At 40.8% G+C, this 13,254-nt stretch overlaps 1 protein-coding gene across 2 annotated transcripts in view; it reads left to right on the top strand.

The window, feature by feature from the left end:
- The window catches only part of PLA2G4A (phospholipase A2 group IVA), a 69,647-nt gene that overhangs the window by 27,202 nt on the left and 29,191 nt on the right, over positions 1-13,254 (top strand). The window contains exons 4-6 of one of the 2 annotated variants that reach the window (XM_082003127.1): positions 624-737; positions 3,977-4,014; positions 6,802-6,943. In XM_082003127.1, coding sequence (XP_081859253.1) covers positions 624-737; positions 3,977-4,014; positions 6,802-6,943 — 294 coding nt within the window. The remainder of the gene's footprint in view (positions 1-623; positions 738-3,976; positions 4,015-6,801; positions 6,944-13,254) is intronic. The other variant, XM_082003128.1, reaches the window with a different exon arrangement.

Raw genomic sequence — 13,254 nt, 5'->3', positions numbered from 1 at the left:
ACATACATCTTTGGATAGTATCACATTTTGAAAAGATATATGCTCTGACATGGAGAATATGAGTAGAGACTTGAAGATCTGGCTGGGTACAGGGAAAAGCTTTGTGTAATCTGGAATGCTGCACATTTTGCCAAATCATTGCTGTAAAATCTTGGTCTGTAGATACAAGGCTAGGATGTATGGATTCTACCTTCATTGAAAAGTTGCTGTATGTTTTTTGGCATATCACATTTAAAACTATATAAGTTTCTCCATGGAGAAGTTTTACTAACTGGAAATCAGAAGTAATTTTGTATTTTATATGTATAATTTGAAGTTATTACGTCTTGCTTAGAAAGATGGTGAGATTTGCTGACAGAAGGATGCTCGGACAAAAAGGCCTTTGTGACTGATACTGTCATACTCATGCAATTGAATGCATTGAAGGTGCCATCTACGCTGTACATGAGCTTATACTGTTTTAAAAGAACATGTCTGTTGGCGTTGGGCGTTGACTGGGTTTGGTTAATCGTATTCCTTTCCATTTTTTTTTTTTTTTTTTTTTTTTTACTTTTGGCATAGGCTCTATGGAATTAAAAAGGGAGTTACTGAAGTCGAATTGAATACCTGTGTATCTTTTCTAGGTTACTTTGATGGATGCCAACTACGTTATGGATGAGACTCTTGGCACATCCACATTTCCTATATCTTCTCTGAAACTGGGAGAGAAGAAGGAGGTCCAGTTAACTTTCAATGATGTAAGTTGCAACATTCATAACTTTGCCTTTGTTGGTGCAGCTTTGAACATAATGGGAAGTTCTTAAAAGAGCACCTCAACTGAGAGACCTAAACTGTTGTGCAGACCAGGACATATCACGTTTCAGTCCTTCATCAGGTGTCTGAATTTCATCTATGCCCCATTCTGGTTAGACAAAGTTTCTTCACAGACCGATAGAGGATGGTGCTTATTTATAAAGGCTGAGAGATGTGTCCTAAGGACCCTCACTGAGTCTGATATTACTCAGAGTATTCCCTTAGCCACTTTGTCGAAGCGTAAGAAAAACATTTGGCCTGTTCTTGATACTCATCAGAAGTACATGTTCCTAGATGAAAGGAAATCCAAGACTATTTCTGATCCCATCAGTCTACCTCAGTACTATGTATGTATGTGTTTTCTTAATACAGAGCTAAGTTTTGAATTCAAGAAGGGATTAGAATATGTCATGGAGGGGGTAAGGGTGGCAGCCTTTCAGTCAGGAAATGGTTCAATATTTGGGAGCACAGGAGCAGGTATCTCAGGTGAGGGTTGTTCTCTGCCTACCCTGTTCTGACACTCATTTCTAAGCATTTAGTGTTGTCCATAGTTAAACACAGAGTGTGGCCTAAAGGCCCACATGTTTATCTTCCGAGAGAATTAAGTAAAAACAGTGCTACTGAATGCCTTAGTGAGAGAATCCTCTTTCTGAGAGAATCCTCTTTAAAAGTGTAGTTTCAAACTTTTGCTTGCTAAACCAGTTGCTGCACTGTTGGCTCAGTTTAGTTTAATGGTCTATGTTAGCATGAGAGGTTACGCAGAGTTTGCTGGCCAGTTTATTACCTCTACTACTGATGCCTGTGGCTTCCAGAAAGCTAAGAGAAGTTTTTTTATTATTATATGTTTCACTTTCAATAAATGGCTTGTTGTAACAACCCTAGTTAACATGCAATAACGCAGTAATGTGAACGCTCTAAAAAAAAAGGCAAGTCCCAATTGGATTATTCTCTTTAAACACGTATACAAAGCAATTTGAGTCAATTTAACTGGGATTGTCTGCCTGCACGGTAACTCCAGGAAATTATTCGAGCTGTGTGTAATTGAGCCTGTTCTGCATGTATTAGAATACCATCATTTATTAGAGTAAAATACCACAGGCCATTCTGAACATAATTCAGTACTTGTAGTTATATCCATCAAATCTGGTTATCTTTATATATATTATAGGCATATACTGTATGTATAAATACTGTCTACATTTCTGTTTTGGGCTATTGTTTATTACATGGTCCGAGGTCTGGATTTGTGACTGCTCTGCTGTTTTCCATGTGATTTAACTTTAAAAGTGTAGTTACAGCAAATAACTGATTAAGACCTATTTATTGGAAATCGGAGAGTCCTGTTTAAGATTTAGTGTTTAATTAGGCATAGCCTTGGGGCAGTTGGAATTTGGTACCCTCCTTTTTTTCTTCTTTTTCCCCTAAAGTTACTGCATTTTTTTAAGTTTCTGCATATTTATTTCACTAAGCGCTTCACTTGTAACTCTTGGGCTTCCAGAGTGTGGGCTGACTGCAGATGCCTGGTTCTGCCATGCACGAAGTGAGGTAGTGAGAAAGAGCTGATGGTCTTTTAGCAACAAATTTTGAAAATACTGTTTACAAAACTCATGTCAGTAATATAAGGCCTTGCCACATTACAGATATGCTTTAACTTCTCATCAGCACTCAGCAAAGCTTGGTAGAGGGGAAAAAAAACAGTGAAAAAAGCCAAATACACTCTGAAATTTATAAGCAAAGGCTAAGGGGACATCCAGCCAGGTTGAGCTCAACGTATACACAACGTGTATTCCTGAGATTTCTGTGGCAGTCTGTATAAGGTATAGAAAATGGCATGCTAGTTCCGTATTGGAACGTTTCACGTCAAGGGTTTATTTAATACCGTGTACGTACATTTCTTTCAAGCATTGGATCACTGCGTGGTTTCTGAAGTGCTTTCTAAATTAGTAATATCAGGTGCTGGAATAATATAATTACTACCCTGTCTTTGAAGTATTTCCGTAAACGACTCTTCACTCTGTTTCTTCATGTTCGCCCTTTGTTATTCCTGTGCCTTTTCTTTCTCCCACCACCCTGTTAATACGCTACCTCATTTACAATTCCCGTTTCAGAGGGCAGGAGTGGAGTGCCAGGTTTTACCTGGCCCGTCGGCAGGTACGTGAGATGTGGGAGGCCAGAGGCAGCTTTGCGCTGCCATATCCTTAACTACCCTGTATAAGTGTCAGGCAAACGCTCAGTCTGAGGTGTTCTAGCTCTGTTCCTGGTGATCACATACCACAGGCGAGGAGCATAATTCATTTATAGCTAGAGGCAGGGCGAAGCAAGACGCTGTGTGTGAGCCTGTTGCACTCCTACAAGGCCGTCCCAACGTGTTGGTGACCACTGCGTCTGAGAGAGCTCGCGGAGATGTGAATGCCTGTCTGCTCTGTCTTAGTTCTAGCAACCTTGTACTCTTGAATTTTGCCTAACAAATGCAATTGGTACTTTAACCATCATTTTTTAACCTTTTACGTGCAGGGACCCCCTTTAAGTGCTCTATGAAAGAGGTAGAGGAGACAAACCCATCGCTTACAGATCACGTGGTGGTGTGCAAGTGAAATCATTGTGGAGTCACTTCTATTAATTTATGTGCATCTTCCAGAAACTTCTAAGCAGTCACTCTTCCTGACTGATACTTTAAGTGTATTTAGCTGCGTAAGGACACTTGGTGGCTCGTGTGGAACACAGAAGTCATTCCCTCACAAGTCTTTGTTTCAGATACAAGTTGCGTATGAAGTTTACCTGGGAAGCAAGTGGCAGATAGAGAGTGGCTGGCAGTAGAAACAAAGGATCATAAGTGTGTGAAGACAATTAGATCCCTTCAGGCCAAGGATGAATAGCACTGTCAAAAAGTGATTGTTGGTGGAAGAAAGCCAAGACAATGGGATCTGATGAATGAAAGTCAGGACCCAGCAGCACCTAGCAGCATTTTCTACTGTATTCAGTGCTAGTGGTGTATTTTGGAATCACGTTTTTTAAAAAAAAAGTTCCATAGGACAAAACTCATTCATGTATTTCAGAAATGTCCTCCTTTTTAAAACTAGTGGCTTAAAGAAAAATTCTGGCAGTAATAGTTTATGTTCCAGGTGTGTTTGTGGTTTTTTCCCTTTGCAAGTGGTGTAACCGTACTTAAATATTTCCTGTTTAGGTCACAGAAATGACTTTGGAATTGTCTCTTGAAGTATGGTAAGTATCTCGTATTTGAAAAAAAAAAGGTGGAAAATATATTAGCAGCAAAGGTATTTTTTATTTTACTCTGTTAGTTAGAATTTTCTTAAAAACATGTCAGAGTGCAAAAATTTCTTGTTTTAACATAGAAATACCAAGTATTGTAAAGTTAGGAGATTTTAAAATTGGGGGTTATTTTCGCATTGTAATTCTATCATTGACTTAAGCACCATTACTTGTACTAATAGGTGTGCCCTTTCCACGCATTTGCAGGAACAAGGCCATCACATATGAATTGCTCATCCTGGTTTATGTTAACCGCTTTCCTTTTCAAGCGCTTTTTCTTTAATAAACTCATAGACATCAGGTTCAGCTGTTACCCTCATTATTTTAGCTTCTGCGGTAACTTTGTGTGTCACGTTAACTTTCAGCATATGCGGATACTCATTCCAAAGCTGCCACTGAAATGTATTTAAATGTTAATACTATGCAGAACTGAAGTCAAAGGTGAAGATCTCAGTAGGGCCGGGATTTCACCACGTGCAAAGCGCAGTGGATGCCTGCCTTTTTTTTTTTTCCATTTTTTTCCTCTCTAGCTGTCTTTCTCCCTCCTTCTTAGCCTATCTAGGTGAAAGACCAAAAACCACCTGAAGGCATAATCAGAAAAATATCTTTTAAGTCTAAAAATTAATTACTGAGAGTAAGGCATGTAAAGAGTCTTTTTTTATCTGTAACTATAAATAGCAGTGCTGAGCACTGTAACTGTAGAACTCTTTCATAATGACTCTGGAGACTGACAAACATCCCTCAGGGATAATTTCTGCTCATCATTTTGTACTACTGAAGGTGCATATGTGGGTGGTCCTTGAGACCACCCCTAAACATTCCAGGGCTTGTACATTACAAGTATTCCATATCTCTGATATTAAATTAACAGAAGATGCTTGGCTATGTCTCGCTGCTCTTAGGTGATAGGCTTTGAAATATGATAAACAAAAGGGTAAAGGGTCTGATCAAGTTCTGCTCTCTTATTCTCAGATGGCCGCACAGATTTTGGATCCTGTGTGGACCGCTTGTTCACTGTATCATATATACCTTCACAGAACGTTACTTCTGGGCAGTCTTTTTCTTAATTCCATTATTTTATTACATAATAGGTTTTTTAAAACGTGAGGCATTATTATTTGTGCCTAAATAGATCCATTTCACCGTTTTATGTTTTTCATAAAGGACTTGTAAAAATGCTGCCTAACGTGTCAAAGTATCTGCACACATTTTTAGCTCATCTTTGTAAATACGGGAATTTCCATGATGTGGATACCAGGACAAATTTCCACACTGCTCCTCGCTGCTGTCTGCTAGAGGCAGTGCTGCTGGGAGGTGTTGTAGCTCAAACGCCTGGAATGACGCACAGCCTCAGTGAGTTACCTAATCCAAATGAGGTGACGGTTCACATTGTTCGTCCTGCCTTGATACCTGAAAAGGGAAGTGGGAGCTGAAGTTGTAGCTTTTATTTAAGTACAGTACTGAGGTCTTTACGCAGCCCTATGTACATTTTTGATCACACAATGTGGGAAAAAAGCTAGAGAAAAAGGCTTAGTTTTTCCTGTGGCCAGCCAGTAAGTACAATTTGGGTGAGATCCATACATTGTTTGATTGTAAGGCTGAATGGATACAGGGTGAAAATTGCCCTCTCTAACGTGAACCTCTGACTTAAGAAGAGTGAATGCTAGTAGGAATGTATGAAAATTTTTCATTGCAGTTCTTTGTTCAGTGGATAAGTAGAGAATTCAAATTTCTAGACTGTAAATTTATAATTGTGAGTGGTGAACTCACTGTATTTTAATTTAGGTTTTTTTAAGAACACATAATATGCCACAAGAAGTTGCATACTTTGTGTTTGGTTTTCACTAGTATGTTGTCATGGTTTAACCCCAGCTGGCAGCTAAGCCCCACACAGCCGCTCGCTCTCTTCCCCCTGGTCAGATGGGGAAGAGAATCAGAAGAGTAAAAGTGAGAAAACTCGTGAGTTGAGATAAAGGCAGTTTAACAGGGAAAGCAAAAGCCGCGCACGCAAGCAAAGCACAACAAGGGATCCATTCCCCACTCCCCGCGGGCAGGCGGGGGTTCAGCCATCCCCAGGACAGCAGGGCTCCATCACGCGAAACGGTGACTTGGGAAGACAGATGCCATCACGCTGAACATCTCTCCACCCCTTCCTCCTTCTTTCCCCAGCTTTATATGCTGAGCATGACATCGTATGGTATGGAATAGCCCTCTGGTCGGTGGGGGTCAGCTGTCCTGGCTGTGTGTCCCCCCCCAGCTTCCCGTGCCCCCCCAGGCTGCTCGCTGGTGGGGCAGTGTGAGAAGCAGAAAAGGCCTTGACTCTGTGCAAGCACTGCTCAGCAGTACCTAAAAGATCTCTGTATTATCAACACTGTTTCCAGCACAAATACAAAACATAGCCCTATATTAGCTACTCTGAAGAAAATTAACTCTATCCCAGCCAAAACCAACACATGTGTGAACAATGAGGTTTCTATATAAAATGCATATCTTAAATACACAGTGTGCCATTGTTCTTTGTGTCCATAACTCCATGGAACCAGCTGATGCAGTTGTGTTGCATGCATAATCTTTATTTTATTCTTTTTCTCCTCTCTCCTCTCTCTTCTCTCCTCTCTCTTCTCTCTTCTCTTCTCAAGTTAGTGAGGAACTTACTTTTCCACTCATTTCCCTAGGTGATATTTTTAATTCTGTTTTGCATTCTGCCTTTTGTTAAAGCCTATCTGTTTTGCAATATAGCTCTTCAACTGATCTCCGCTTCAGCATGGCTCTGTGTGATGAAGAGAAGAAATTTCGGCAACAGCGAAAAGATAATATCATGCACAGTATGAAATCATTTCTAGGAGAGGAAAACAGCAAGAACTTGACCACTTCCCGTGATGTAAGTACGGAGAGTTCACATCAAGACTTGTATCGCCTTTGGAGTCATGCATTTGTCTCTCAAAGGAATGAATGAGACACATGAGGTAGAAGGGTTCAGTGTGAAGACAGCTGGCAGAAGCAGAAAAAATTATTTTTCCTCTATGCGCATACAATATTTAGGCTGGAGAGTAATGTTTCTTGTGCTCTAAATTTATAGATTAGAGTTTAAGGAGACAAAATCCTGTGCCAAAATGAAGCTGCACTTAAATAAGACATGCCCATTATGTGCAAAAGGACAATACTGTGTAAATGCCATCATAGGATGGAAGTCACAGCTTTTCACTTGCACTGGCACATTAAACAAACTGCTGTGACTTCTGTCTGGTTCTTTATTGGTATAATGCTTAGCAGGCTGTGCCTAGGTTAAAATTGGGCAAAGGAGATAAATCCATGCTTTTTATTTTACTCTGATTCTGAATTCCATGCTTTGTTAAGGTGTTGGTTCTGAGCTGAGATCGTCGTCTGAGAAATGCCTGGAGGGCGTGTGAAATATCTGCTGCACAAGGCGTGTGCAGTGGCTCTGGGCACGCGCCCAGCTGCCAAATCTGCCTTTGCACACTTGATATCCAGCCTGTGCTCTTAAAATGGGCTTCTGTATGGCCTTCACGTCTAAAGGATTAGGCAGGAAAAGAGCTCTTTTCATGTTAGAGTCAGCTTAGGAATGATTTTCTTTCTTTCCTTCCTTCTTTTCCTATAGCTCTTTTTATAGGATTAGGATTATGAAGTTTATTTCTTAGAGAATGGGAGAAACTGCAGCTTTCATTGACTCACTGGCACTCTGTATCAAGCCAACAGAAAGTTAAGCCAACAGATCTAGATGGACTAATGGTGGCTTGGGTCACATCAAAATGAGGAAGGATGCTGAACCCTGCTGATCTTTTCGGTGATTTCATAAAACAACTGTGTTATTTTGAGTTAATTAGGGATACATTTTGTAGAGATCCACTTGTTTTGTAGCAGTTTTTTCATCCACCTCTTTCTTCCTTGCTTGTTCCCTCTCCTCCTCTGCTCCCAGAATTCTGACAAGGAAGATGGTTGTGTGTGGAGGGATGTAAAGCAATGAACAGAGCCAATGACTTAATCTGGGTTGATTAATTAAACTGGGTTGATTAATTCATTGATATAAATTCCTTTCGTGCATTTTTAGTACAAGCAGGATGTAAGAATCTTTTGCAGGAACTGGGATCAACAATGAAGAAAATTAATTTTTAATTTCTATGAAGTGTTGAGCAGGTGGTAAATGTGTTATTGTTGTATACTTTTGAACTCTGTCTTCCTTAATAAAATGTGCTTGTGTGAGCTTTCTGAGGAAGATGAAAGAATTTGACAAGCATTGTACTTATTTTATTTGTAGTGTTATAAATTGTGCATATTGTGAAGGAACATTTTCAAGTTTTTTTAATTCTCAGTTCAGTTATTTTAATCTTAACACATGCAAATCTTATCAGAGTAGATATTTGTGAATGTGACATGTCTGATCTTCTACAATGGAATAATACCATCCTTAGAACGGATGCAGATATTCTACCAAGACCCAGTTAGAACTGGACTGATATTCAATGCCTGAAGTATCAGTTCTATGCAGGTGGTATGTGTGCATGAATTATTGTAAACCATAGGTAAGATTTCATATTCTTTTTGACATCATCTTCCATTGGTATCCCTCACTGTCTCAAATACTGAAATTTTATCAGTTAAAATGCATCTTCCAAGACCAGACAGTAATCTCTAATTGTAGGTTTATCAGCCCTAGGAAGGACTGAGGTAATGTGATCCTCCTGTTTTTCGTGTACCAAGTGTGTATTTTTAAGCTGACTTGTCAGAATTTTTAGCTGCTTCTAGCGATGAAAAAAACCTTTTTGTTCAAATTAAAATATAGTTTTGTCCTTAGAGCCTGCCATTTTTACTTTTATTGCAACAGATGGGAGATAGCAGGAGGATTTATAGGATGTTTGTAGTCTTAACATGGCATCAGAAGTCAGGAGATATAATGAGTATTCTTACTTATACTTAGCTGCCTATGAGTCATTGTTTAATCTTAAGTCACTTACTCAAAGTTCACCTGAGTTTCTTAATCTGTGAATAGCAACACGCGTGCCTTGCAGGGATGCTAGGAGACTTCAATACCTGTGAAATAATTATACATCTCTGGATGCTGAAGTGAATACTTCCAAATTCCCTTACTTAATCTTGAGGCATATTCTGAAAACATAGAGCATGAGATTTCTCATACCTGTGTTAGTGCTCAGTTTATTTTTATAATTTTTGTTGCTTTAAACACTTTTCTAAAAACACCATAATCAATTAAAGAAAGCATATGGTTCTCTAAAACTGGACTTGCAGAGCAATTTTTTAATAATCATCTTTTTTTTCCACCACAGATATTCTTGTCCAGATTTTGTGCACTGTTTTTCCAGGACATTTGGATAAAAACATCTGCACCACTCATTCCCATTTAATAAATCCCTGATTTAATATGGTTTAACTATTTTTGCCAGATAACTGGAAAATCTGATTGAGATGCCTTTTTCAGAGCTCACTTCTCTTAAAACATATCTTGTTTCCCAAATTCTTTTCATTTTCCTTCCCAGTTGGGTGATTTAGCAGTCAGCACTTGTTGAGCTTGAGGTGCCCGTTGATTGAAGTGGAACTGTGTGGTGCTGAGCTTGTCCACACAGTACAGTGCCCCACGGATCCTAGAACTGGCACAGATGCATTGACAAAACACTTCATCAGCGTTGTTAAATGCTGTTCAGCGGAGTTTGTTTGGATGCTGGGTGAGCTGGTGTGTTTAAACTAGCTTGGGTCCCTCAGCATTGTGCCGTGCAGACCCACCACAGAAAAAAGAAAGCCATGCTGGCATGGCCTTGTGGTTGTTCAGAAGTGGGCACAACCGTATAGAATTGAGCGTGGCTGTGTGGCCATTCTGAATTCAATTCACATTTTTGCCGTTGACTCACCACGTCACTTTCTTGTGAGTCACATAGCCTTTTGGTTTAAGTTTAGTACCTCTGCCCTGGTTCTGCTGATTATGTACAAAGAACTTGGGGATTTGGAGTGCCTCAAAGAGTGGGGTGCGTCAGCCCCAGCCTGCGTACATGGAGGAGCGTGCAGACCTTGGTATCCTGTCTTTTCTCTGCTCTTTCTCAATCGTGAGATGGCTTCTTGGTTCTTTTCCCTTTGTACTCTGTCTGCAGCTCCTTCCCCCCCACCTCTGCTCTATTTATCCTAGAGGGCAACATGTAAGATGGGTGTATGTAATTTCGAATTTTACCATTTCTTGCCCTTAAACATGTTGGAAACTGAATTGCAGCTAAAAAGCTGCTTTAACAAACTTGCCTGATTGGAAATGCTCTACTTCTCTCTGCAAAGCAGGAAAGGACTTTTAACCTTTATCACCTGACTTGTGCCTACAAGTTGACTTAATCAGTTGGCTGAAGTAAATGGATGTAAAAGTGCAGTAGATGCTTCTCTTCAGTTATTTTTTTCATTTAAAACTTTTACGTACTGTGAGAAGCTTACTTAAGTTGCTGATCTCTGCTCTAGAGCTCTTCAGTTGAACTTAATTTCTGGAAATAAAATAGTGATTGCAGCTCTTCGTACATACTTTGCTTTGGTATCAAGCGGAAATGGATACCATACATCCACCTACCTCTTGGTATACCTGCCCTCCCCCGGTATGGGTATCTATGGTTCCCAGAATGCCTGTGGATTAAGTTTACAGGAAGCATTTGCAGTCAGGATGCTAGTGACTCTTCTCAACATTCTTTGTTGATCCTCCTTATGGATTTCTCTGCATCCCGAGGAAAACTCAGATTTTCCCTTGTGCTCATGCCACTTCACTGATGAATAGATTTGTTGAATACTGGTGCTTTGGAAGTGTTACCGCATACTTTTTCCAGGCTTGCACCTGCAAACCACTGTCTTCATCCTGTTGGGATTTGTCTGTGTAGGTTAATTAGGTAGTGTTTGTAAAGACCTTTCAAAGCCTAACGTACATTATTAAATTTGTGGTTAGTAATATGGCTCTTCTGTTCAAAGCAACTGCTCCGTTATTGGGGTGTTGGCTTAACAAAACAGGCATGTCCTAAATCTTTACCTTTGTTTTGTCATTTTTTGATAGATTTCTATCTCTGGAGGTGCATGATGAATGCTGATGCCAATAAATACCTGTGGTTTCTATTACTAAAGCTTAACATTTACAGAGATAATCAAATAATCTCACTGCATCAAGAATAAGCAGTTTTAGTGGAATGGAAGCCTCGAGAAATGTCTCAACATACTTGGTCATTGTGCATGGTCATTTCCACGTGACTGCACGTTTTCAGTCTGCAGGGATGTCTCACGGCTTGGAGTGTGGAATCTGCAGAAAGAAACTAAACTCAGTAGTCACACGGTTCCTTTTCTTGTAACTAATCCCATCTATTGACACCTTAAATTGCATTTCAGTGAAATTTTTGACTGATTACCAGTTTGATCAGATAGGGACTTTCTGCACAACTGTGTAATTCTTTTTATGCTTAGTAACAACCAAGAGGTGGTTACCTTATCACCATTGAACAGTGGAAAATTCTTCTAGGTTTCGGAAACTGGGAACCAGGTGGGACCTTTGCTAAAACACTTGATGATGGTAGCAAGTTAATTTTTAGAATCATAGAACCACAGAATCATAGAATATCTCAAGTTGGAATCGACCCATAAGGATCTGGTCCAACTCCCTGCTCCTCACCAGACTCCTCACCTAACGCTAAACCGTATGACTAAGAGTCTTGTCTGGATGCTCCTTGAACTCTGACAGGCTTCGTGCTGTGACCACTTCCTTGGGGAGCCTGTTCCAGTGACCAACCACACTCGCAGTGAAGAACCTTTTCCTAATGTCCAATCTGAACTTCCCCTGACGCAGCTTCATTCCATTCCCTCGTCTCCTATCTCTGGTCGCAAGAGAGAGGAGATCAGCACCTTTCCATCCACTGGCCCCCTTGAGGAATGTGTAGACTGCGATGAGGGCACCCCTCAGCCTCCTCTTCTCCAAGCTGAACAAGCCAAGTGACCCCAGTCACTCCTTGTAAGTCTTGTCGTTGAGGCCTTTCACCATCTTGGTTGCCCTCATCTGGACACAGTCTAATAGTTTGATGTCCTTCTTAAATTGAGGCGCCCAAAGCTGCACACATTCCTTGGGGTGTGGCTACACCAGTGCAGTGTAGAGTGGGACAGTCACCTCCCTTGACCTGCTAGCTATGCTGTGCTTGGTGCACCCCAGGACACAGTTGGCCCTTTTGGATGCCAGGGTGCACTGATGACTTATATTCAGCCTGCCATCAACCCAAACCCCCAGATCTCTTTCTGCGGGGCTGCTTTTTCAGCCTCTCATCCCCCAGTTTGTATAACCAGGACTACCCTGTCCCAGGTGGAGAATCTGGCACTAGCTCTCATTAAATTTCATACAGTTGGTGATTGCCCAATTCTCTAGTCTATCCAGATCTCTCTGTAAGGCCTCTCTACCCTCTAGGGAGTCCACAGCTCCTCCTAGTTTACTATCATCAGCAAACTTACTTCATGTACATTTGATTCCTATGTCTAGATCATTTCTAAAAAAACATTCAGGAGTCATGGTCCTAAAATTGAGCTCTGGGGAACCTCATTGTGACTGGCCATCAGCCTGATGTAACCCCATTTACTGTAAATGCTGAGCCCAACCCATCAGCCAATTGCTCACCCAGCCTATGATGGACTTGTCCAGCTGTGTACTGGACCTTTTGTCCAGAAGGATACTGTGAGAGATGGTACCAAAAGCCTTGCTAAAATCCAAATAACCGACATCTACTGGCTTCCCTTGGTCAACTTGATGGGTGACCATGTCATAAAAGGAAATGAAGTTAGTTAAGCAAGACTTGGCCCTCGTGATCCCATGCTAACTATGACCGATGACTGCTCTGTCTCTCAAGTGTTTTTCAGTGACTCCCAGAATAACCTTCTCCATAACTTTACCAGGCACTGAAATGAGACTGACAGGCCTGTAATTACCAGGGTCTTCCTTCTTACCCTTCTTGAAAATTCAGACAACATTTGCCAGCTTCCAGTTGACTGAGGCCTCTCCAGACTCCCAAGACTGCTGAAAAATAATAGAGAGAGGTCCCACAATAACACCAGCCAGATCTTTCAGTACCCTGGGATGAATCCCATTGGGCCCCATAGACGTATGTGCATCCAGCTGGAGCAGTAATCTCAAACAAGTTCAGGGTCAACTGGGAGTTTTATCATCCCCCCAGT

Source organism: Phaethon aethereus (assembly GCF_964289735.1).
Source record: "Phaethon aethereus genome assembly, chromosome: 8".
Taxonomy (NCBI): domain Eukaryota; kingdom Metazoa; phylum Chordata; class Aves; order Phaethontiformes; family Phaethontidae; genus Phaethon; species Phaethon aethereus.
Note: the sequence above shows the minus strand (reverse complement) of the source record. Positions and strands in the feature narration are given on the sequence as shown.